The following is a 23206-nucleotide window of genomic DNA, read 5'->3' as shown; positions in this document are numbered from 1 at the left end:
ACAGCACGGGATGAATCCTGGTGACTGACTGGGCACTGTTCAATCTGCTGTTGTTATACTACTGCTGAGATCCAGAAAGGGCAGACAGCACATAAAAATGTTTCCTGCGTTCAGGACTGAGCAGGGAGGGAGAGGAACCAATGATGTGTTAGAACCCACTGGATTTTCATCACTTTGGGGTGGGAAGAAGCTGGAAGCACTTAGCCCACAGGGAAACACTGCTCACACAGGTGAAACCCTGCTCCTGCCAGGCTGGAGCATGATTTCTGAGGCACCATGGCTTCAGCGGAGTCCTCATCATTCCAAAAACTGGGCTACATTTGGAGATCAAAATGAGCAGCATTCCTCCCACTGAGAAGAGTTATCACTTGCTTCTTTATGCCTTTTATTAAAATAGTCACACACTGAAAACTTAAATATCCACAGTGCATATGTACAGCTGCAAAATCTAACTTAGATCTGTCATAATGCATAAACAGCCTCTTGTAATAAATGGATCTTTCTGTAAATTTCTGGACCTGTAGGTTCAAAATGAGCTTTTGTCCCCAGTGCTCCATTTGATATTTAAGCTGGTCAACAGCATGACACCTATGAAAGATAAAATTACTACCAAAGAATTACCCTTGTTTGAGTTTTAAAATATTGAAGCAAAATCAACTGCAGTATAATATATAAACCTCTAAAAAAAGAAAAGAAAAAATATTCAGAAGGGAACCCTCTTTACTTGAGCATACCACTCCCATGAAACATCTCACATGCTGTTCTCATGTCCTTAATTTATTTTAGTCGTGACTGCTGGACTTTCCATTATAAAATTCCCAGCTTCAGACATCTCTCATTGTTTCTACAACTTCTTATTAAATAGCTCCAGCCTGCCCCACTCACCTTGTCTCTCCCTACTTCTCCACTTTTCAAAAGCAAAATTTTTGCCTCCTTTTTCTCTCTTTAAACATTTTATCCACTTTCCACATTTCATGTGAGAAGGCCATTCTAAATATTCTCTCTTCACCTAATTAACTCAGTTAATCTAAGTCCTAATCTAAGTTAATGCTTCCCTCCTTTGCCCATAGATGGTGTAATGTGACTCCTTTACCCTCTCAAACTGGGTTTATTGTATCATTTTCAAACATTTAGCACAGGGATAATCCTGCACCTTGCCAGGCTTGCTGTGCCTTTCTATAGGAGACACAGACAATTTTTTAAACGAAAAACACCCTCTTCAGAGCAAAGAGTCAAACTTTTGTTTTATATTGAAATATTTAAAATTCAAAAATTAAATATTTAAAATGTATTTTCTTCAAGCTGTATAAAATCTTAAAAAATCAGTCTATAATTTTTTTCTTATTTAAGAAAAAAGAAAAAGGTTCTTCTTGCATTGCATCAGCTAATGAAACAATAAGAATCTGCAGACTTATGGTTAAAAAAACCTGATAAATATTTAAAAATTAAAATAATCAACATTTCTATTTCTGAACTGGGTAAATTGGAACCAGAGGGGAGGAAATTAAGGGCCACCTCACTAGTTATGATCCACAGAAAATGCCTCTCCATGTCTTCTCTCCAAACCAGCACTGCTGTTCCTTATCTGGGTATCCAAGTCTCACAGGAAAAGTGAGCAACAGCGCTCATTGATGGTGAAACTGCCTGTCAGCAGCAGTTCCTGCTGCTGTTAGCAGCACCCAGCACAAATGGGATGGAGAGCTGTGAGGAGAGCAGCATGAGGAGCCTGGCCCTGCAGAGCCCCAGAGCCCTCAGTGTAGCAGGGGGTGCTCTGATTTCAGAGGGAAATGCCTGCAAGCAGCTGAGCGCCCCAGGGCTTCACCCAGCAGGAGATAACAGAGAAAGCTCCCACTCACTGCAGCCCAGGGAAGCTTTACCCCCAGCTCAGCAGGGCCAGGGTATCAGTGATACAATTAGGGCAATAGATACAGCAAACACATCTCTGAAAGAATGTTCATTTCCCGGTGAGATAATGGTACCATCTACCATCCAGAACGACATGTTTAATCTGATGGATTGAGCATCCTTTAATCCTTCGAGCTATCCATTAAACTGTTTATTCTCAATGTAAATTGTTCCAGCCATAAATTTACACCAGCTAAACTGCCCATCATTCTGCTTTGTGCTCAGCCACAACCACAACCACAATTTCTGTATCATATCTATAGATTTTCAAGGCTTGTATTATCTAAACTTAAAATCCTAAAGCAGGCCAACTGAAGGCTGCATTTTCCAGCAAGAGTATTCCAACATTTGGGAGATACAATCTCTATGTTAAATCCATGCTTCTTAGATTGCAACCCAAATGGTTGTGTTCTATAGCCTCCAAATTGCAGGAACTTAGCCAAAAAATCTCTTTTTTCGCATGTTTTGCAAATGTTTTGCATCACTCTGGGCCCCAAGCACTGTTTGTTAGAGTTAGCACGATCCCTGCCCAAATTATCTGGACAGGGTTTGCAATGCAGTCACCTTAATACCAGCATCCATTATAAGGTGAGAAAAAAAGCAAACATGTTTCCTTAGTGCGAACTGCTGGACATTTTCTGGACTAGGAATGGTTTTCTTGGCTTCCTCCATCCAGCCCTCCTCAGCACACAGTTAACCTTTCCCTTTCTGGTGCACAGGGATCTTTTAGGCCCTACAGAACACACACATTTAATGTGGGGTGTGGGACACAGGGCAAGGATGAGCTGTACACAAACCTGCAGAACCTCCAAGCTGGTGCAGCTGTAGAGAAACCAGGAGCAGTCACGGACCTGGGCTATCTGCTCCCAAGTCTGACAGCGCTGTGAACAGAGGGGGAAACACTGGCTCTTTAGCAACTGCCAGTAAAGCGTGGATTCATTAGTAATTTGATTCCCTATTAGTGGACATCAACTGTATCCTAAATTATCAATTCTTATTCAGGTGTCCCAGCCAAGGATTCACAAAAGTAGGACAAAGAAACTGAGACTTATACTACTTTAAAACCACATGCTTCTTCTTTTTTCCTTTATTATTTATTAATGTATTAATTCTTTATTTATTTATTAAATTATTAATTTATTGTGAAATTACATGTGACAGGTTATCTAAAGGAAGGTGGCAGTAAAGAGGCCACATTTAGTGTGGTTCTACAGATGCAGAAGTGCAGGAACTTTCCAGGAGATGTAGTTGAATGCAAGGTTCCCATGGCACATTAGGCATTGGAAAGCAAGTTTAAGTGTACCTATAATGTAAATCCCTTAATCCCCAGGTAAACTAACAAGGAGGATTTGCATAGAGTAAGGATAAAAGGTAAAAAAAGCACAGCATTGAGGCAGCAGCTCCCAGTACCCTGGTTTCCATACTCATTTTAGTATCATTCAGTCCATTGTAAAAACACACCATAGAATCATAGAACAATGGAATATGCTGGGTGGGAAGTGATCCCCAAGGATCCTCAAGCCAAACTCCCAGCCCTGCACAGACACCCCAACAATCCCACCCCTGAGAGTGTTGTCCAAATGCTCCTGGAGCTCTGGCAGCTTTGGGGACATGGCCAAACCCCGGGGAGTCTGTTCAGTGCCCCAGCACCCTCTGGGGGAAGAATCTTTCCCCGATATCCACCCTAAGCCTCCCCTGGCCCAGCTCCAGCTGTTCCCTGGGTGCTGTCCCTGTCTCAGGGAGCGGAGATTGGAGCTGGCCCTCGGCAGGAGCTGCAGCCCCTGGTGAGGTCTGATCTCAATCTTCCCTTCTCCAGCTGAGCAAACCAAGTGCCCTCAGCCACACTTTGTAGGGCCCCCCCAGACCCTTCCCAGTGCTATGTCCCTCCTTTGGTCGCTCTCTAATGGCTTCTTGCATTGTGGCGTCCAAAACTGTTCCCAGCACTTGAAGCTGCATCAGCGCAGAGCAAAGGGGGACAGTCACAAATACCAAATACAGTAAACACTAACAGTATTGAATTTTTATATATCTCTCCCTCTCACAATTTGCATTTGTAGCATTATTTTTAACAGATCCACGGGTCATTTACCTGGTCCAGGAGGCAGCAGTGATGAGCTGCCCCTCAGGCACCCTTCTGCCCTGGGAGAGGGCCACAGCTTGGAGTTGCTTGGCTGGAACACAAACAAGGGAAGTGAATGAAAGGCCCTGTGCATGTGTGGGGAACAGAAAGTGATATTAATTATTAATTTTGACAAGTCTGAATACCTTAATAATGTATTATTTTAAGCTACAAGCTTTTTAAAAAGCCATTGAGGCTGAAATGAGCAGACTTTGTGGCTTGGACTCTCATTCCTCAGCACACAGCAAAAATGCACTGTGACAACAAAATGTGTTGTGACAGATTTTGGCCAGTGTGGTCTTGTTTCGTATGTTTAATAAAGAGCTGATAAATACAATGTTTAAAGTGAAAGGGTTGGGATCTATCAGCCAGAAAATGCTATACATTAACCACCTGTCAAGAGAGAAAAGACAATTTAAAGTAACACTTGCACAAACTGACCCATGAGCTGGCTCCCTCCCACTTCAGGACTCTTTAGTAACTTCAGGACTCTTTAGTAGGATGCAGGTGTAGGTAACATAATTTCTGTAATAAAACCAGATTATTTGTGCAGCCAAATTACCATGAACCAATCCTACTCTATTCTGCAAGTTACTAAGGGGGGAACTATGTCGGATTTCCACAATATATTTAAGAGTAACTTCTGGGCTGTTTACAATAAGAATTTCAGAAGCACCCAGGGAAACTTCTCTTTTGACACCACCTCCAACATCAATACCAAGCACAGCTTTAAAACCCAGTTTAAACATTGAAAGTGCTTCCTACCTCTGGATCCCAGATCATTTTACACCTGTTAACCAGAGAAAACGTCCCAACATTCCCACAATTCCTTTATTTGGCAGGTTTCAGAAGAGAAGAATTCATTAACTTGAACACAAAAGAATTCTCTCTCTTGGCACAGATAAACTGTGGCTTTATTTGAAAGTGTCAGGGAGTTGAAAGTCAAAAATGAAATAAAACACCAGAATAGCAATAGGCATATTTTAAAAGCAAATTTAAGGGATTATTTTCCCTATCACCCTATACAGAAAGATTTGCATATTTGATTAATCACACTTTTCATATTATAATTTCTAAAATTACCTCAGTGAACAGCTAACAACCTTTGCATAATAGTAGGCTTGAAAGACAAAGGCCAAAACGATTTACCTGCCAATATCAGAAGATCTAAATATTTATGTACCCAAAATCCTATGGAAATTCCCAGATTTAAGTAGGAAACAGATCATCATTTTTAAATGGTGCAAATATTCATTATTCTCTCCAACTTTGCTGATAATTTGTTTCAAGGGAAAAATACTTGGAAGTCTGAGTGTGGTTGCCCCAAGCTGAAGTCAGATGTCCAGGTGGGGATAACAGCACATCCACCAACCTGTGTGCACATGTAAATCCCATTTTCTGTACTTCGTTTGGGGTCCAACTGAGTGAAAATAGTGCAAAAAGAAAAGAACAGCTGAAACTCGAGCTCCTAAGACATGCAAAGACCATTCTTTAAGGAAAATGAAAATCTCTTTCCCAGTACTTACAATGAACATTAACTCTTAAATTATCTGGAACAATAAGAAAAGCACCCAGTTCAGTACAATTACCAGAATCTCCTATTGTGGCACTTTTCATTCAGCCTAAGTCACACATCTTACCCAGCTGTTATTTAATAAAACCAATCTAGCTCTAAATGTCATCCTAAATCCTGTAAAGGCAAAAGGCTCAATCAGCTCCACTGATGGCCCCAATTCTGTAAAAAACTATTCCTAAAACTTCATCCGCCAAGCCCTCGAGCACGTGCAAACCCCTGAGCCCTGCTGACTTCCCCAAACGTGAGAGTGTGCTTTAAAATGGGATTTCTGCCAAAATAAAGGCTGAGATTTAACAGGAACAAAGCAACCTAAAATTTAAGCAAATGCCTAAAAATAGCTGTTTCTTTTGTGAGGAACAGTATTGTTGGCTTCTTCCTGTGTGTTCAATTAATCAAAAAAAAAAAAAAAAAAGAATCCTTTTAAGCGAGGATTAAATTGCAGTTACTACCAAGAAACCCTAGCAATATACACCATTTAAATGGATTTGGGACTAAATAAACTCTCCTGACTCAGTGTTTTTTACACAAGTATGAGCCCACAAGGATGTATTTCCCAGTCCCATCTAAAAGATGCATTGAGAAATAGGCGTGTGTTCATCTTCCCCTGGATGATACAGCATTCTGATGGTGGCTCAGTCATGCTGGGGGAAATTGCTCACTCCATAAAGTGAATGTGCTGGAATGTGATTTCTCTTTACACTCAGCCCCTTGGAAGGTACTGGCAGCACAACAGGATCCCACTTCGGGAACTCACACACAACAATTACAGATGGAGTGGAAAATCCCACTGAAACAAAACCAGCCATTTAGTATTGGCCCTGCCAGCACATCAGCGCCCAAGGTAAGTGTCTTAATTGGGACAATTAACACCTGCATGACAAATGGGGCGGTGTCTCCTGTAGTGAAAGCAATGTCACCGTGTAATGCAGTCACTTCTGCTCCTGTAGTCACCAGGAGAGGAACGGAGGGGCACAAATCCCGCTCCTGCTGAGGAACAACAGCAGCAGCAGTGTCAGGGAACCCACCAAGCCCTGCTCCCGCTGCTCCAGCACCTGCCAGGAGTTCTCCCTGCTGGCCTGTGAGCAGATTCTGTGCTGCTTTCCAGAGGAATTCCCACAGAGCCCATTCTACCATATGTGGAGTAACTGCTGCTGCTTCATCAGTTCCAGGCCATCCCAAAATTCAGGGAGTCACCATCACAGCCTCCGGAGTCCCCGGTTTTTCCTCAGCCATGGCACGACTGGGAATGGTCTCTCCCAGACACACCAAATGTGTGAATCAGCACACACAGGTCACCGGGGGCATCATCAAACCATGGCTGGAATGCAGAGTTACAGATAGAAAACACTTCTCAACAAATATTCCATAAGGTAGGGCACTGCTCCATATTAGGCACCAACAACGGCACAGAAATGGAAATGAGCAGCTCTGCTGGAAAACAATTATCACCTGACCTAGGTAGAAACACCACTTGAAAGGGGGCAAGTGCTGAGTAATGACTACACAAAAAGGAAAGCTCAGTCTATGATTTTATGCTGTCCTTGGAAATAACCCTGTAAGAAAGAACTTTTTCTTCGACTGTGCTACAGAACAAGTCTCTGCTCTGCCTCCAGCGACCTTTCCAAATGCAGCCTCCTGGAGCCACCCCTCCGACTGCCATGGCAGCTGGGTAGTCAGGGGGACAGGGCAGGTGACAGGGAGGGCAGAACCAAGTGGTGAATCACTTGGCCCAGACCCTTGAGGAAGCTGGAGCCCCCGCAGCCTTAATGTTCTTGTTCTGCAGCCACGCAGACAAATTGTCCCTCCAAGGCTGCAAATCCTGTAGCTTTCATAGGCACTGAATTCAATTTAAAAATTAAATTTAACTGTTAAAAGCCAGTTTCAGTTCAATGCTAACTGCTTGCATCACCATTCCTCACTGTGAACTTCCAAATAAACTAAGCAAACTTGCTTAAAAGAGCAGGAAGAAATCAGATCTTTCCAAGCACGGAGGCTCAGGCAAATGCATCCCAGAGTCCTGTGTTGCCATGAACCAGCCCAGCACCATCTGAACTGAGGCTGGAGCTGGTTTCCGCATTGCTTTGTTTATATTGACTGCATTTATGATGCCTCAGAAGTTGCCAGTAAAATATTTATTTAGCAGTTAAAACGTTCTGCAAATGATTTTGCTGTCCCAAAAGATAAATATTTCTTGGCATTCTGAAATGATACATCGATGTTTTTGTTAAGGAAATTGCATGTTGATAAAATTTTCTCAGATTACACTTTGTCGTTCCTTTGTATTTGAAGTGGCCACATTAATTTTTTGCGATATTTATTGTAATTGTAAATTGCACTGAGATTAGAAACATTAAACTTACCATAAAATGAAACACATTTCAAGTATTTCCAAGTCATCTATTTAAGGGCTTGAGGACACTTTTGATCCTTCAGGTTACCAGAGTGCTCTAAGCTTACAGGACAAGGATCCAACACAAACCAGAATCCCACTTTAAATTCTTGGGGAGCCTTTTTCTTCTTTCCCCACCCCCTCTTTCCTTCTTTAATATACACTAATATCCAGGTCCACTTTGGGGTGTCCCTGCACTGAAGAATGTCACCCTGATATATTTGCAGCAGAGTTGAAAGTTATGCAGGCTATTAAATAAAAATAGATAGAGCACTGCCACTTTTACTGATTCCTTCTGCTTCCTTTAACCTCCCAGCAGCGCTCACATCCATGATTTGAGTCGAGCTTACTAATTTAGACACCACAGGATTGTTTCTCTAGACAAGGCCAGACACTTGCAAATGAATGAAGGCTGTCAGAGCTCCAGACCACCAAAACTTCCATGGAACACCATGGTCTTGGAGCCTTCTCCCAGACACATGAGGTATCTGGAAAGGAACTTTATTGCTGTGAAAACTTTCAATTTTTCAAACACACCCCCAGTGCAGTAACACAGCTCATAAACACAGCTCCTGCCACTGCTCTGCTGCCCAGCAGTCTCAGTCTTGCTGGCCAGCATTCTTCTAATGAAAAAGTCTTCTTCCTTACACTCAGATCCTCAGTTACATCTTCTGAGAAAAATCAACCTGATTATGTCACCTGAGTGCAGTCAGAATGGATTCATGGAGAGCACAGGGTACTGCCAGACTCCCCGAGTTTATTTTTCTCAAAGCAGTGCTGAACTAAGCACTCAGCATGAAAAAAACTCCAACGGGCTAAAATTTGCCATCTTTCTCAGCAGTTTTTTAGTGCATCATATTAGCTAGGTTTAAAACAATAACAAAAGAAAAATCAAAATTTTAAAAAAAGTATTTCAAATTCAAGTCAAATCACAACAACCTCTCAACATTTTTCATTGTTGGAGGGAACATTTTTTGCATTTACCTATGCAAGAAACTTTTTTCCATATTTTCTCCTTTTTGGTTGGTTTTCATGGGGGTTTTGTGCCATTTGACTTTAGAGAACATCTTTGCATTCACTGGAAATCTTCAGGGATGGGATGAAATATTAGCCATATAGGAAAAAGTTCTCATTTTTCTGTCTTCAGTCCAAATTTTTAAACAGTCCACCAATACTTTTCAGTAATGAGCCCTGACATCTATGAATGCCAACTCTTAACATGTACAATTAAAAGAAACCAAAACCAGCCCTATAAACGAGCAGGGTTGCCACCACAGTCTCCATGGAGGCTTCCATCTTTCCCTCTGTACAGCACAGCTCCACTGCCAGTTTCAGAACCTCATGGAATAAAACATTCAGGCCTCTTCATGGGAATCAAAGTAAAATTCCTCAGGTGATCAGAAAGCCTGAGAGTGCTCTGAACAAACCATTGGAGGGCAACCTGATGACATGAGCTGGCACAAGGACTGGGATTCTCTCCAGAAACACTGATACAGGGAGGTTAGGTACCATGGGTGTGCATCCAGGACTCTGAGAAAGCTCTTGATGAAAATATGGAAGAACACCAGGCAGAAAGGAATGTGCTAGGGTCTGGTTCTAAAAGTACTGCACGTGCCTGCAAAGAATCACTCAATGGCTTGGGTTGGGAGGGACATAAAAAATCATCTCGTTCCAACCCCCTGCCATGGACAGGAAAGTCACTGATGGTCTTCAGCCAGAAATGAAACCCATCGCGTTTTAGACCGAAGTGTGGAGTGAACCTCAGCACAGCCCAGTGGGTATCACCTCCAGGCAGGAGAACATAGATGGAATGATGGCAGAGTTCCATAAAGTGAAGATTTGCATGGGGAAAAAGAGAAGAGGCTCTTATCCTTGTGGCAACACTTGGGCTAAGTGCAACAAGTGAAATTAGCAGGCGGCAATTGGCAAAGCAAACAGTGGGAAGCAGCTCTTGTTGCACAGACAACAGAACTTATTCCCAGACAATCTGACACCTCCTGGAGGACAACTTGGCTGAAAATGACAAACACAAGAATTGCCTGCTAGAGCCTAATACACATGTCCACCTGTGCCTCAGGAAATCCTTGAGCCACAAGTGATGGAAAGCAGAGGATTGGAGTGAAGAAATGGTAGTGCAACCCAGACTGTGAAATCTCTGAGCTGTCTCATTATTCATCCCCTAACTGTTGAAGTGGTTCATTTGTCACAGGTCAAATCTTAAGGGTTGCACTGAGACAGAAACAAGAGGGATCCAAATATAATTAACAAATTTGTGCCAGGCCCAGCTCAAGAACTTGGGCAGTGCAGGGAAAACCCTTATTATTGGAAAAGAACAGGATGAAACTGTATTCTCTAGAGTAACCATTATCTCCGACCCTCTTGTCTCTTTATAAAACCAGCTCATGGAAGTGTTCAGGATTAAAGTACAGCTCATTCCTGGGAGGAGAAGTTGCATCTCCCAGGTACAGCAACTCCATTTATAAAAATCTCTGATGCTGAAAATTGTGCTTGGCCTTGGAGCTTTCACCAGAACTGAATGCAGGAACAGAATGTGTATGGGGGAGAATTTGTGGATGCTGAGGACACACTGACCATGAATACCAACAGTAAAAATATCATCAGGAAAAACGCACCTGGAAATTGTGAGATCTGTAAATGGAAGGTCAAAGAAGAGGATTTTTCTAGAGTGCATCTATCCAAGCCTAAGAAAACACAGTGGGATTTTTAATGTTAATAAGGCAGAAAATTCAAATGTATACCACAATCTTTGACCCAATTTTTGGTGCTGCCAGTTCTGGGCTCCCTGCTTATAAGCGCAGTATTTTCTTATCCAAACCAAACATAACTCTTCCAAATTCATGCAGGGTCTGGGGTTTGTCTCATCTAGGAGAAGGCACTGTGAGGGACTGTAGAGAATAAAAAAAAAAATTAGATACAAAGAGATACCTTTTCCTGCTATTTTTTCCACATCCAATAGATCATATCTCAATATGGTCACAGAAAGGTCTGTCAGAATGTCAGTTGCTTTTATAAATCCCTTCCTAAAAGAAACGAGCATGGCAACAGCATTAGGGAGACAGGCAAGTGATGATCACAGCAATCTATGGAAGTTCTGCCATCCAGAAATTTCCTGGTCTAGCAAGAGGAGCAAAACTAACTGGAAATTCTGTGTGTCAAGGCAGCTGCCAGATGCCATGCAAGCCTCTGGAGCACATTGCCCAACATCCTTACCAAGCTTTCCAAACCTCAGCAAACTACATCCCTTTGGAGCCAAGTACTCCTTCCTGAGTCCTGATCACACTGCACCCATTTACACGCTGAAAACACAAAATTCTGCTAAAATGATGTTTTCTGAAAACCATTGCAAATTCCTTGCCTTCCACCCAGAGAAGGAGCTCTTTGGAGCCTCAGGAGGAGATCTGGACTTGCAGGATTCATCCCTGAGCAGTGAGCCCTGCACAGCAGGCTCCTCCTTCAGCCTGTGCATGCTGCTCCTGCTGCCCGGGAATGAAAGGGTTAAATCCATGCAGCTTCCTTTCCACCCATGAGCCAGTGAAAGCTGCAGTGAAAGCTGCAGAGCACGAATGTGTGTGTTTATCTGAAGCTTCTGATGTTTTCTGTGTTTTCTTGAAGGGGTTTGGTTTAGGACTTTTTTCAAACTGGGCTGTAGTTTCCCCTTTAAATCAATGAGAGTTAAATCCAGTTGTCTTAGCTGCAATTTGCACACAGGTAATTGTGAAGCACTGGCACCTACAAACCTGTCCCCTTGCAGCATTACGTGCACCACAGCTTAGCCCAAAATCTGCAAATATTCGTTGGAATTCAGGAGCAAGTTCAGCCATATTTGCAGCTGCTTCACAGGCACTTTCTGCAAATATTTGAACACTTGTACTTTACTGGTACAAATCCTGGTGAATAAGGAATTTTAATTTCAAATAACCACTGAACTCAACGTGCTCTGTTCTGTTTTACACCACAGTCTGTACACCAACACTTGCCTAGTGAGACATGCCAGGAAACAAGCAGCACTCTGTGACTTCTAAAATTAACAGTATGGAATCTGAATATGAAATATTTACACACTTATTAACGTGGAAAGTTCACAGCACACCACAGAATTAAAAAAAAAAAAACAAACCCTTGTGGGACCCTTTAAACCTTACCTGTGGCAGCACTAAGCCTCTAAGAGCTGGAATGAGAGGAGGCTCTGAGTATCTGCAAGGACTGGCGCAGACATCCAGCATTATGCACAGTCTGAACAGGCTCTGTGAGAATTTCTGTTTAATAAATGGGAATATTCAGCAACTCAGCTCTCACTTTCACAAAAAGGGGAAGAGGACAAGACACAGAGATTATTTGTTTCTTTAAACATCTATTAAAGGCTATTTTGACTCAGACAAGATGTTATTCACTTCCATATTTCAGTAAATTATACAATTAAGAGATAATATAATTTGAAAATATTTGGGATTTATATTCCTTGTGCTTAATCTTTAATAAATACCTTAGAAAGTGTTTCTAGCAGCAATAACAGTGTGGGATCTCTCTAAGACCTTGTCAAGCAACAGAGAAGGAAAAAGCTTGTTGGCTCAAAATGAATAGCCAGCTTCTCCCTTGGAGAGCTCACTGTAGTGAAAAAGGTGCATTTTGGGAGCACCTTCTTTGCCAGCCAAAGTCAGACTTGTGCTTTGCTGACATCTCCTGCCATATGTAGATTTTTACCCAGAACTCTTCTCTGACAAAATAGTTGTTCTTCACAAAGTAGAAGCTTCAGAGCTGTAGAAGATAGTTCATAATAAATTAACCTAATCCACATAAAATGCTGTAATTTATGTAAAATGGCCCAGTGTAGTTTTTGAGGATCTCCTCTCCCAGTTACGGCAGTCCTGTGTCTCCAGACAGACGTCAGAGCTCCCAGGACACGCAGTTTTCTCCTGTACATCTGCCTGTCCTGCCCTGGGGTCTGTTTACCCTTTGTTTGTTGTCTCCTGGCAGGATGTGCTGAGGCTGGGGAAGCTGTGCAGGCAGCTCCCAGCCGGGCACTCATGGGACATCAGCCCGTGAACCATTGCCATAAATTCATGGGGTTTGTGTCATTTTCACTGCAGCTCACGCCTGAGGAGCTGTGGAGCGGGAAAGAGCAGGGCCATGGTGCTGCAAGCACAGCTGAACTTGAGCACTGCCAGCAAGCTCCTCAACACAACCCGAGGGTTTCCTCCTCCAGGGGTATTCTTCCTTTAAATAAAACCCACTGACTTCAGTGTCTTTTCAGGGAGTGAGTGTGCTCTGCCCAGCGCTCTCTGAACTGCACCTCTGAGGGAAAAACCATTTCAAGAAAATGGAATCTTATCATTCCACTAATACTCAAACTTCAGGCACAAACCTGTCCCTTACTCATTTGCCTTATGTACCATTTCAATTTCAGAAAGTTCCCACGTTCCCATCCTAAAAAGAAACACGTTCTGAAAACACCACGAGCTCATTTTGTGGTTTGTTAATATAGGTGCAGTGTAAACAATGGATCTGGGGATCCTGCAGAGGAAGAGCCCATGTTTTAACAAAATAATGTTTTAATAGACTCTGTTTGTAAACAGATGAGTCCATACACGACCAGGGCTTTTCCATACACGCAGAGCTCTGTGGGTAAAGGATGTAATTTTAAAGTCTGCCATGAAAACTGCTGCCTGCTGACCCAGTGGTCACCACCAGCCTCATTAAAGGTAACCATCCCTGTCCTCAAGCTTTCCTTCTGGCACTTTTCCTACAGATTTCATGGCAAAGCTCAGCCAAACAGACATAACAGCATGGAGAGCTGTGTTAGTGTGGATAATGCAAACTTGCCCTGAGCTTTATTTGCACAGTGCTGGGCCAAATTTCCGGGAATCGGGAGTTTAGCGTTTAGATTTTATCTACTCTACAACTCAGCTGAAACAACCAAATCTAATGTGTGTGCAATGACCTCAACCCAACATTAGGCTTAAGAAAAACATCTAATAACAGGACATCACATGTCAGTTAATGAACTTTAGAGAATTTGACTGGTCATCTCAACCCCTGCATTCAGTTCCTTTTGGACCAAAATGGTAAGGAAAAGTCCCAGATAGATGTTAACTAATTCACCCCAAGAATGTCTGACCCACCCCAGCCTCAGCTCAGCACTCACACGTGGTGCTGGGTGATGTCTTTTATCAGTACATGGGGGGTGCAGGCTCCAGCATCCCCCTCCCTTCTCTCCATGCCCCACAAAATCCCTCTGCATCCCCTCCCTTATAACTCCACAATATCCCTTGATATTCCCCCACCCACCCCACAGTCTCACACATGTTCTTGCATCCTCCCACATCCTGCTCCATGTTCCCTACAATTCCTCCAGCCCCCATATCTCCCTTCCCACCCTTCCATCCTCCCTGCATCCCCTCCACATCCCTCAACATCACCCCCTCCACATACCCCTGCATCATCCCACAGCCCCCTGCATCCCTACTCCTCCATCATCGCACATCCCCCTCACACCTCACAGCCCCCCATATTTCCTCTTGAATCCTCCTACATCACTCTCCATTCCCCATCAAACCCTCCCCACCCCACTGAACTCCCCCAGCCACATCCCCACTCCATCCCCTCCACATTTCCCACCCTCTGGACAGGAAAAGGCAGCATCAAGTCTGTTCTTTAGGGTTTTTTGGTGAGAAGTGCCCACAAAGTATTAATCTAGGATGAATTTTTTCTTCCAGAAGGGCAGAACAGACTTCCCCTTGCCTGCAGGTGCGAAGCAGGGAGTCAGGGCATGGCCACCGCCCCCTGCAGTGGGACAGCGCCTGCAACCCCTCACAGCCCTGTCCTGGTGTCCGGTCTGCTCCTGGCAGAGCAAGAACTGCCTCTGAATAAACACCCATGGCATTCATCTTCAAACCCCCTGGCTCCGTGGAGCTGTATTTAAATTGACATTGATGAAAAAGCAGAATTTTTCTCAGGTTTCTTTGAGATCCTTCATAAAAATGGAATTTAGGATATTTGAATTGGAAACTCACCTTAAATGGGTTTTTGTTAAGAAAAACACCAAAACGTTTGCTGATTACCTGTGACCCGAGTAGCAGTCAAACATGGAAGGACCTACTTTTCCAGCCTTCAATCTACACCCTTCTACTTTGTTTGCAGAGAAAACACATGCTGTTCTACCTATACAGGTGTAATTAAAATGTGGAGTTTCCCAGTGTGGATGCATTTCTGCCAGAATGAATGTGCATGGTAATACAGCTTATTTACACACAGACAGAGAATAACCATCAGGTGTATTAGCTACAAATGCCATTTACTGGCCCCAGTATTACACAACGCTGGCAAATCACCCTCGCAGCTTTTCCAGCAGCTTTGGGGTGCTGCAGACTGAGATCATTCCCACAGGCAGAACAGGGCTCTGAGGAGAAGTTGCAGTCCTGAACGAAGTCATCCAGATCTTCCCCGGGGCTCCTGCTGGGCATCTCCGAGTGCCTGGGCTGACCCAGTTCTGCTGCTGAAGCGTGGTGGGTGCGGGTATCGCCCATCGCAGCCCAGCAGCACCACACGGGCTCCTCACGGCTGTGAAAGGTAATTAGAAAGTGAAATGAGTGTATGGACTCATCCGTTTACAAACAGAGTCTACTAAAACATGATTATGTACAACATGGGCTCTTCCTCTACAGGATCCCCAAAGAAAACGATGGGAGAATCCTCCCGGTACTAACTTCCAAAATCATCCATCAGCACAAAACCTGTGTGCAGGTGAGGCCTGCTGTGATTTCCTTGTTGTCACTCATGGGCCAGCAAGGTTTATCGGTGCTGGCCTAGAGGAGCCCCAGCTCTGCTTTTAAATGCACTGGGATATTATCGAGCACATTTTAGAAGGGCTGTCACTGACGGCTGGTGGCATTTACCCTCGCTTTTCAAACAGAATCAGAGAATCTCAGAATGGTTTGGGCCGGAAGGGACATTAGAGATCATCTCATTCCACCCCTGCCGTGGGCAGGGACCCCCATCCCTCTGAGCGCGCCTCACTGGGACCCTTCTGCTGGCTCCCAGCTGCTGCCACTCCGGCCAACCCAGCAAGCAGCCGACCTGGAGAAGCTGTGGGAAATTAAATTTTGACAGAAAGCAATACATAAAATCGTTAAAAATAATCGAAATATATGTGTGTGAGTGTATGTATATATACATATTACAAGAAAACACAAAGCAAACCAACCAATAAAGAAATCCCATTAGTCAGGTATATTGTCCCATAATTCTAACAGGCTTCTTCCGTGCCTGAGAGGACCCTGGGTTTCGTTAGCGTCGCCGAGGAGGCGGGAGGGCTCCTCAGCCCGGCTCACAGCCTCTCGGGGCTGTAACCGGCTCCTCCCGAAGCACAAATTGGTCATTAAAGTCGTGACCGAAGTGCTGCTGGGCAGGCGGCTCGGCGGGGAGCCGGAGGTGCCGCGTGTTCATTGGCAGCACACCCGCAGCGCTCCGTGCCTTCGCTCCCCGGCAGCGGGAGCCGCTGCCCGCGGCGCCTGGGCGCGTCCCGCCCGCGGCCGCTGCTGTCCCCCCGCTCTGTCCTGCCGGAGGGAGGCCCCGGCACGGGGTCAGTCCCACGCGGTCCGGGGCTCTTGGGCATCTGCCGAGGCGAGAGAAAGTTCGCCCGAGCCCCGTCGGAGATTTTCCTGCCGCGGCACAAGAAGAAAAAAGTTTACCTCTGTGTCCTGCGCAGAGCCGCGGAGAGGGCCCTGCGCGGGTGCGCGGCCGGCGCTGCCCCGGGACGGCAGGACCCCGTGCGCGGACAGAGGGGCCGGCACGGCCACCGGGCACGCCCGGCAGGACCGGACCCCGCTTGGCCCCGGCTCGGCAGAACTGCAGCTTCACCAGAGCATCCCCAACCCTTTCTCGGCTGTCTACGAGGGAAAAACACAAATCAAAAAATTTACTCTATTTAATGCTTCGTGTGCTAAAAAAAAAATCACCTTATGATCTGAGAAAATATAATCCCTTCTCCGTCATTTGCTTAGCTATGAAAAGAAAATATTAATATTCTCTCGCGAAGGCGCTAGCACGGAGTGAAGCCCCGCTATTCCAGCCCTGTGTGTGACACCGGTGACGGACACAGCCTGTCGTCCTGTTAATTTAGGTTAATACGCCAGCCAATCTCTCTTTTAATTAAAACCGAGTGCTGTTCTCAGGCGCACTGAAAGCACCAGAAACAACAGCCGGGGGTGACAAGGAAGTGACAAAGCCACACGCCCAGCGTGTCCAGACCGCGCAGAAGGATCCCGCAAACCCCGGCTCTGCCAGCCTCGCCGCCGTTTTCCCTCTTCCCAGCATCCATCTTCATCCTCAGGTTAAAAAAAAAAAAACAACATTTCCAACTAATTGTTTAGTTAAATATCTAAGTTATTTCAGTGTAAGAACACGAGGCTGTTTCCTGTTTACTCAGCACTGGCCGTGTCCTCCACCCGGGATGGATCCGGGGCACCTCCCGAGCAGGGCCCTGGTAGGCAGCGAGGCCGGAGCCGTGGAGAGAGAAACGAGGAAAACTGGGAACGACCGGCATGAGTTCAGCGCAGATTCACCTCGAGGGCTCCGCCGGCGGTTTGGGGTTAAAGCCCGGCGGTGCTGTCTCTGTGCTCCGCTCCCACCGGGCCGCGGTCTCCGTACCCTGAGCACGGGCTGGAGCTTCCCGGACCCGCTGCCCCGGGACAGGGGGTCCCGCACCGCCGCCGGCCGGTCCTGAGGGCACCCCGCCGGGGCAGGGAGGTACAGATGAGCCCCGAGCCGCGAGCGCTAATTACCGCCGTTAATTGGGAGGCGGCCCCGCAGCAGCGGCTCAGCCCGGGGCTGTCCCGCCGCTCCCCGTCCCTCGCTCTCCGCCTCTCGTTCTTCCCTGCGCTGTTGCATTTTCTTTTATTTTCTTTTTTTCTTAGCAGAGTAGCAGTAATTGCATGTCTCGGTGGATGCTCTGTAATTTAACATCCCAACGGAAAACGTGGAGAAGAGACTCGGGGAAAACAAGCGAAAAAATAAAACAAAATTTAAAAAACCCCACCCGAACAACAAAGCGCCAGGATTTCGTACTAGGATTTTTGCTGCTACATTGCAGCAGCACACAAAGAGTTTTTTTTAAAATATCATGCAGAATGCGCAGTGCAGAACTTACTTAACCTTTTGTCACCAACTAACGTATCTCCAAAATCCGAAAGCATCCGAATTTGACCAAGGGAACACCGAGGGTCTGGCCTCTCCCGGCCACGGTCAGCTGAACCGTCGCGGAAAACGATGGGAGAATCCTCCCAGTACCACTGCGCTTTGCACTTTCTCTGGAGACCTGCCTGGAACTTGGTTTTGAATCTCTAACCTGCCTCCGTGGGGGAAAAAAACCCACCCAAATTAAAAAAAAAAAAAAATCAACCCCAAAGCATTACGTTACTCAGAGCAATAGTTCATAAAATATTTTATTGAAATAAAGTAAATATCTTCGCATTAATAAAACTGATCATAAAATGCAGTTTTCGAATAACTAGGGGCACCACAGGGTTTTAGACAGCGAGTAGATGTGGATGGTGGGATCCAGTGTCCTGCTGGCCCCTCGGGCCGTCGCACAGCACAGCGGCCGTGGCGCAGCGTAGTGCTCCGCGGGCGCGGAGCGGGGCGGCGGGGCGGGGGAGACTGGGATGCGGCCAAAGCGTCCAAACGTCCCGAGGCCGAAGGTGGCCGCAGCCACTGTCCGAGCTGCCCTCCATCCTCTCAGGCCGGCGGGGCGGGCCCCCCTCACTCCTCCTGGCTGACCTCGGCCGGCGAGCCCAGGCTCTCGGGCGGCTTCTCGGCGTCCCGGGCGCGCTCCTGCTCCGAGAGCTGCTCGCTGCTGGGGATCGAGTTCTTCTTCGGGCGGCCCTTGGGTTTGGTGGGGGACTCCAGGCCGCCCCCTTGCAACACCTGCGAGGCGAGGAGGGGCCGGAGGAAGGAGACACCCCGGCAAAACTGAGCTGCCATCAGCCCGCGGCGCAGCAACCCCTCTCTCTCCCGTCCCCCGGAGCGAAGCTGCCGGCGCGGGTCCTCTCGGGCTGCGCCCACCCCGCGGTGCCCCGGGGGCCGAGCGGTACCACGGAGGGCTCGGACATGACCGGGAGGGAGGGCCGGCCGGGGCCCAGGAGATGCTGGACCAGAGCCACGGTGTTAAAGACCAGGGGCATATTATTATTACCTATTACTATTATCCTTAACGTTATCGTTAAATATGCCAGGGCCGATATGCGGAAGGACGAAGCCCGCAGGGCAGGGCTCGAACGCGGACACGGCGCGCCCAGAGGGAGGACTGTTAATAAGGGGCACTTACTATTTTCTTCCATTTCATGCGCCTGTTCTGGTACCAGGTTTTCACCTGGAGCTGGCTGAGCCCCAGCGATTCGGCCAGGTCTATTCTGCGGGCGAGAGAGAGATGAAGTCAGGCCGGCAGCTTTCGTCTCGGATGGCAGCTTCCCGACTTTTTCAAGCAAAATGAGCCCCACCCCGTGGCGTCGCGCCCCGGGTCCGAGGTCGGCCGTCGCCTACCTGTCGGGCGTGGAGAGGTATTTCTGCTTCTCGAAGCGCTTCTCCAGCCCCATGAGCTGCAGCTCGGTGAAGACGGTGCGGCTGCGGCGGCCCTTCTTGGTCTTGCCCGGCTCCGGGGGGCCCGGCTCCAGTTTACCGCGGAGGTGCAGCTCCAGCGGGAGATGCGGCGAGACGGAGCCGCCCTGCAGCCCCGAGCCGGCAGCCAGCAGCGCCGAGCCCAGCCCCGAGCAGCCCAGGGGAGCCAGCGGGAACTTAAACACGGCGGCCGGCTCCGCCTTCAGCACCGCTGCGAGAGAGAGCGGCGGTCAGCACCGGGCAGCGCGCAGGGACCCCCGGGGCTGCAGGGTGCCTCGGCTTCCCGGGGAGCAGCCTCTGCAGGGAACCCAGGCCCCTTCTCCTCCATTCTCGGCACCACCGCGGGTCCTGAGCGTACCCCCCCTTCCCCCTCCCCGGTTCCGCCACCTCCGCGGTACAGGGACACGTATTTACCCTTCAGTCAGCACATGCTAATCACGGAGTTATTTGGGGGCTACAAGTGAAAATAATTCAAACCAACCCAAAAACGTTCCCCTCGGTGTCACCCAACAGCTGCCGGACCCGACTGAGCTCGGCGACCAGCGAGGGCGGGCACGGTCCCAGGATTCCCTTCCTAGGAGTTTTCAAGATATTTTCGACCTGATAATAATTTACATCCCACTCCGTAAAGAACAGCCTATGAAGGGGCGCCCGAGGAGAGGACGGCGAGCCATCCCAGACAATGCTGTTCCAGCGGGCTGGGGCCCCCGCTAGGCCGGCTCGATTTACTTCTCCCCGATCCACCCCGGCGCTGCTCGGCTCGAATCCCTGGCTCGACCCGGCCCAGCTGGGTCCCTCCCGGCGTCCCCGCTCCTCTCCCGGGCCTCGGCCTGCGGGTGGGCTGGGGGCTGCTGTCCTGCTCGGCCCAGCGTCCCCGCCAGCGACACACAAGCGACCTCGGCGGCGGGGGAAGGACTTCAGGGGAGTCTCTGCGGGGTTTTCTCCTCTGCTTGTCTGAAATCGCCTCCCTTCCTACACGGCCCGATCCCGCTTCCACCTATCCCTGCGGAACTGAGCCCTGAGGGGTGTAAAGAGACTTTTATCTGATCCGCTACCCCGAGCAGTTCTGAATAGTTAATCTTGAAAATAATACCAATTTCTAGATATTCTAACGCATATTGCTTCCTTGCTCAGGAGCTTGACGTTTTCCTCCGTTTCTCTTAAATGCAGAAAATGAAATTGGGATACTCCTTTTCTGTTCAGATCAATAATAAAGATAAAGAGCTACGGCTCCGCAAATGAAGATGGCTTGTGAAGTGAAAAGCTTTCGCCATCATCCATTTAAATATTGGCCTTTAAAATATATTAAGTAATAGCCTTCAAAATGCATTAAATACTAGCGTTAAAAAAAAAACAAAAAAAAAAAACCCCAAAAAACAAAAAAAAAAAAACAAACAACACCAAAAACACAAAAAAAAAAAAAAAAAGAAAAAAAGAAACGACTGCAAAAAACTCCCCTAAACAATAACAATAAAACTAATAACAATTAAAAAAATCCCCAAACCTATTTCAACATGTTAATAAACTGCATTTGTCCTGGATGCTATATCCGACTGGACACCCGCTGGCACCCGCTTTAATAGAAAAACCCAAGCATGTATTATAATATAAACAATAATGCTAAGTCTTCCATCTTCTATATTATTATTATATAAACATAGCATATATTTCTATACTGTATCTAATATCTCTGTATATTATATATTTTTATGTTTACACCTAAGTCGGGTTTCCAGCTAAACCTGTGACCGCAGGGCCTCTTGCCGCCCCTCGCAGCCACGCACAGACCCCGCTGCTTGGCTCCAGCAGTTCTCACCTCATCCAAAAACACGGGGAAAAACCCAAAACCAAAACTATCGACAACAACCTTCTTCCCTGAAATCCATTCTGTGCAGAGGCACCCGGAGCCGCAAAGCCGCTTTCTTCGGTTTTAGGCCCCAAACTCCCGGCTGCTCCCGGCTGGAGCGCCCGCGGCACGGCGGGAGCCGGCGGGGATGCGCACGGCCGGCAGAGCCCCGCAGCAACTTCTTTAGGCAGAATTCCTAAGTTTTTCTTCAAGGAGCCCGGCTCCCAAAGGCGCTGGAGACCATCGGCGGGCAATGCCTCCCCGCCTGCCGCCCCCAGCCGCCCCCCAGCCGCGGGGAGCCCCCCGGGACGTACCGAGGTGGTTGTGGTAGGGCCGGGCCGAGAGCAGCGCCTGCACCCCGAACTTGAGCAGCTCCCCGGCTGGCGCGGCTCCCTTGGCGTCCGGGGGGTCGGTGAGGATCTCCTCGATCATGAAGCTGCGGTAGCGGTGGGAGCGGTGGTCGGGGAAGGCTTCGGCCGGGAAGTAGCGCGCGGCGCCCAATTCCAGCGGGTGCTGCATCTTCGCCGCCCCCGGGGCGCGGGGGGATCCCCGGCCGCCGGGGCCGCCCTAGCGCAACCCCCCGGCCGGCAGCCGGGCAGCGGGGGCTCTGCCCATCGCCCCGCCACCCCCTCCCCTGGCCCTGCGCGGCGGCCCGGAGCCGTCCCCGCCGCCTGCACACGGGGCGCGGCACCGGGCAGCGTCTCTCTCTCCGCCCCAGGACCGCAGCGGAGGCCTATTATACGGCCGGCCCCGGCGGGGCCGTCAGCGCGGCGGGGGAGGGCGCGGGAGGGGCTGCGGAGGAAGGAAGGGGCCAGGGCGGGCGAGTACCTGCAGCAGGGGTTACAGCCCAGCATTGATCCCCCACCATATGAAGCAAATTACCCGTTCTGCTCGCTGCGGGAGAGCAGACACCCAAACAACCGCTGGCCCCTTCGAAGCCCCGGCTCCGGCCCTGGCCCCGGTCCCAGCCTAATCCTTATGACCGTCCCTGTCCCCGGCTCCAGCCCCATCCCCGTCTCCGTTGCCATATCCATCGCCATCACCGTTCCCGTCCCCACGCCAGTCTTCCATCCCTTTCCCACTCCCGTCCCAGCCCTCGTCCCCCTCCCCATCCCCTTCCCCCGACGGGATAACCGCGGGTCTGGTGCGCCTCGGCTGATGGAGGCAGACACGGAGCCACATGGACCCTCGGGAAGCCCATCCTCTCGGCCCGGTCCGCACGTCCCTGCCCGGCAGCACGGGCGGCTCGGAGTCCTCAGGGCAGCCCCGGTGCGGTGGCCGGCGGAGCCCAGGCAGCCCGAGGGCAGGCAGGGGCCGCGCTGACGGCCGGGGCTGCCCCTGGAGGGACCCAGGCCCGATGCCCTCAGCTCCAGGCTCCCTCCTGGTCTCGGTCAAAGAGGTGTAAACATCTAAAAGGAGCTGGTCAGGGAACAAAACCCAGCACGAAGCGGAGCGTTTCCCATGACTTTTAGATCATTTACTCAGACATTTTGCTCGGTACAACGTGATCCATTCTATTCCCTTTAGCCTGTGTCACGCACGACATCAGAGACCCACGACCCGGTCCTGCTCGTTACTGACTTGCTTCGAGCCAGATTCGTCTGCGGGAGCCCGAACGCCCAAATCCTTCCCGAAAATGTCGGCGCTAATGGATTACAGGGGGATCGTTTAGGCAAAGCCCCAGCAGCCCGGCCGGGGTTCCCACGGCGTGGGACAGGTTTGGCTGCGCTCGGCCTTTGC

At 48.4% G+C, this 23206-nt stretch overlaps 1 protein-coding gene across 1 annotated transcript; it reads right to left on the bottom strand.

Annotated features, from left to right (window-relative positions):
- Nucleotides 1-18431: 18431 nt before the first annotated feature.
- Nucleotides 18432-22091, bottom strand: BARX1 (BARX homeobox 1). Its single transcript, XM_053953874.1, has 4 exons — nucleotides 21781-22091; nucleotides 19546-19831; nucleotides 19331-19415; nucleotides 18432-18930 (listed from the first exon to the last, which is right to left on the bottom strand). The coding sequence occupies exons 1-4, from the start codon at nucleotides 21983-21985 to the stop codon at nucleotides 18766-18768; spliced, it is 741 nt and encodes a 246-aa protein (XP_053809849.1). The 5' UTR covers nucleotides 21986-22091; the 3' UTR covers nucleotides 18432-18765.
- Nucleotides 22092-23206: the final 1115 nt, after the last annotated feature.

Source organism: Vidua chalybeata, chromosome 12, assembly GCF_026979565.1.
Source record: "Vidua chalybeata isolate OUT-0048 chromosome 12, bVidCha1 merged haplotype, whole genome shotgun sequence".
NCBI lineage: Eukaryota > Metazoa > Chordata > Aves > Passeriformes > Viduidae > Vidua > Vidua chalybeata.
Note: the sequence above shows the minus strand (reverse complement) of the source record. Positions and strands in the feature narration are given on the sequence as shown.

What these genes read in the sequence shown, in the direction of transcription:
- BARX1 (XM_053953874.1), bottom strand. Translation starts at nt 21,985, where the DNA reads ATGCAGCACCCGCTGGAATTGGGCGCCGCGCGCTACTTCCCGGCCGAA. An exon ending in TACCTCTCCACGCCCGACAG is followed by an intron (nt 19,416 to 19,545) that starts GTAGGCGACGGC and finishes TCTCGCCCGCAG; the next exon opens with AATAGACCTGGCCGAATCGC. An exon ending in GCATGAAATGGAAGAAAATA is followed by an intron (nt 18,931 to 19,330) that starts GTAAGTGCCCCT and finishes CTCGCCTCGCAG; the next exon opens with GTGTTGCAAGGGGGCGGCCT.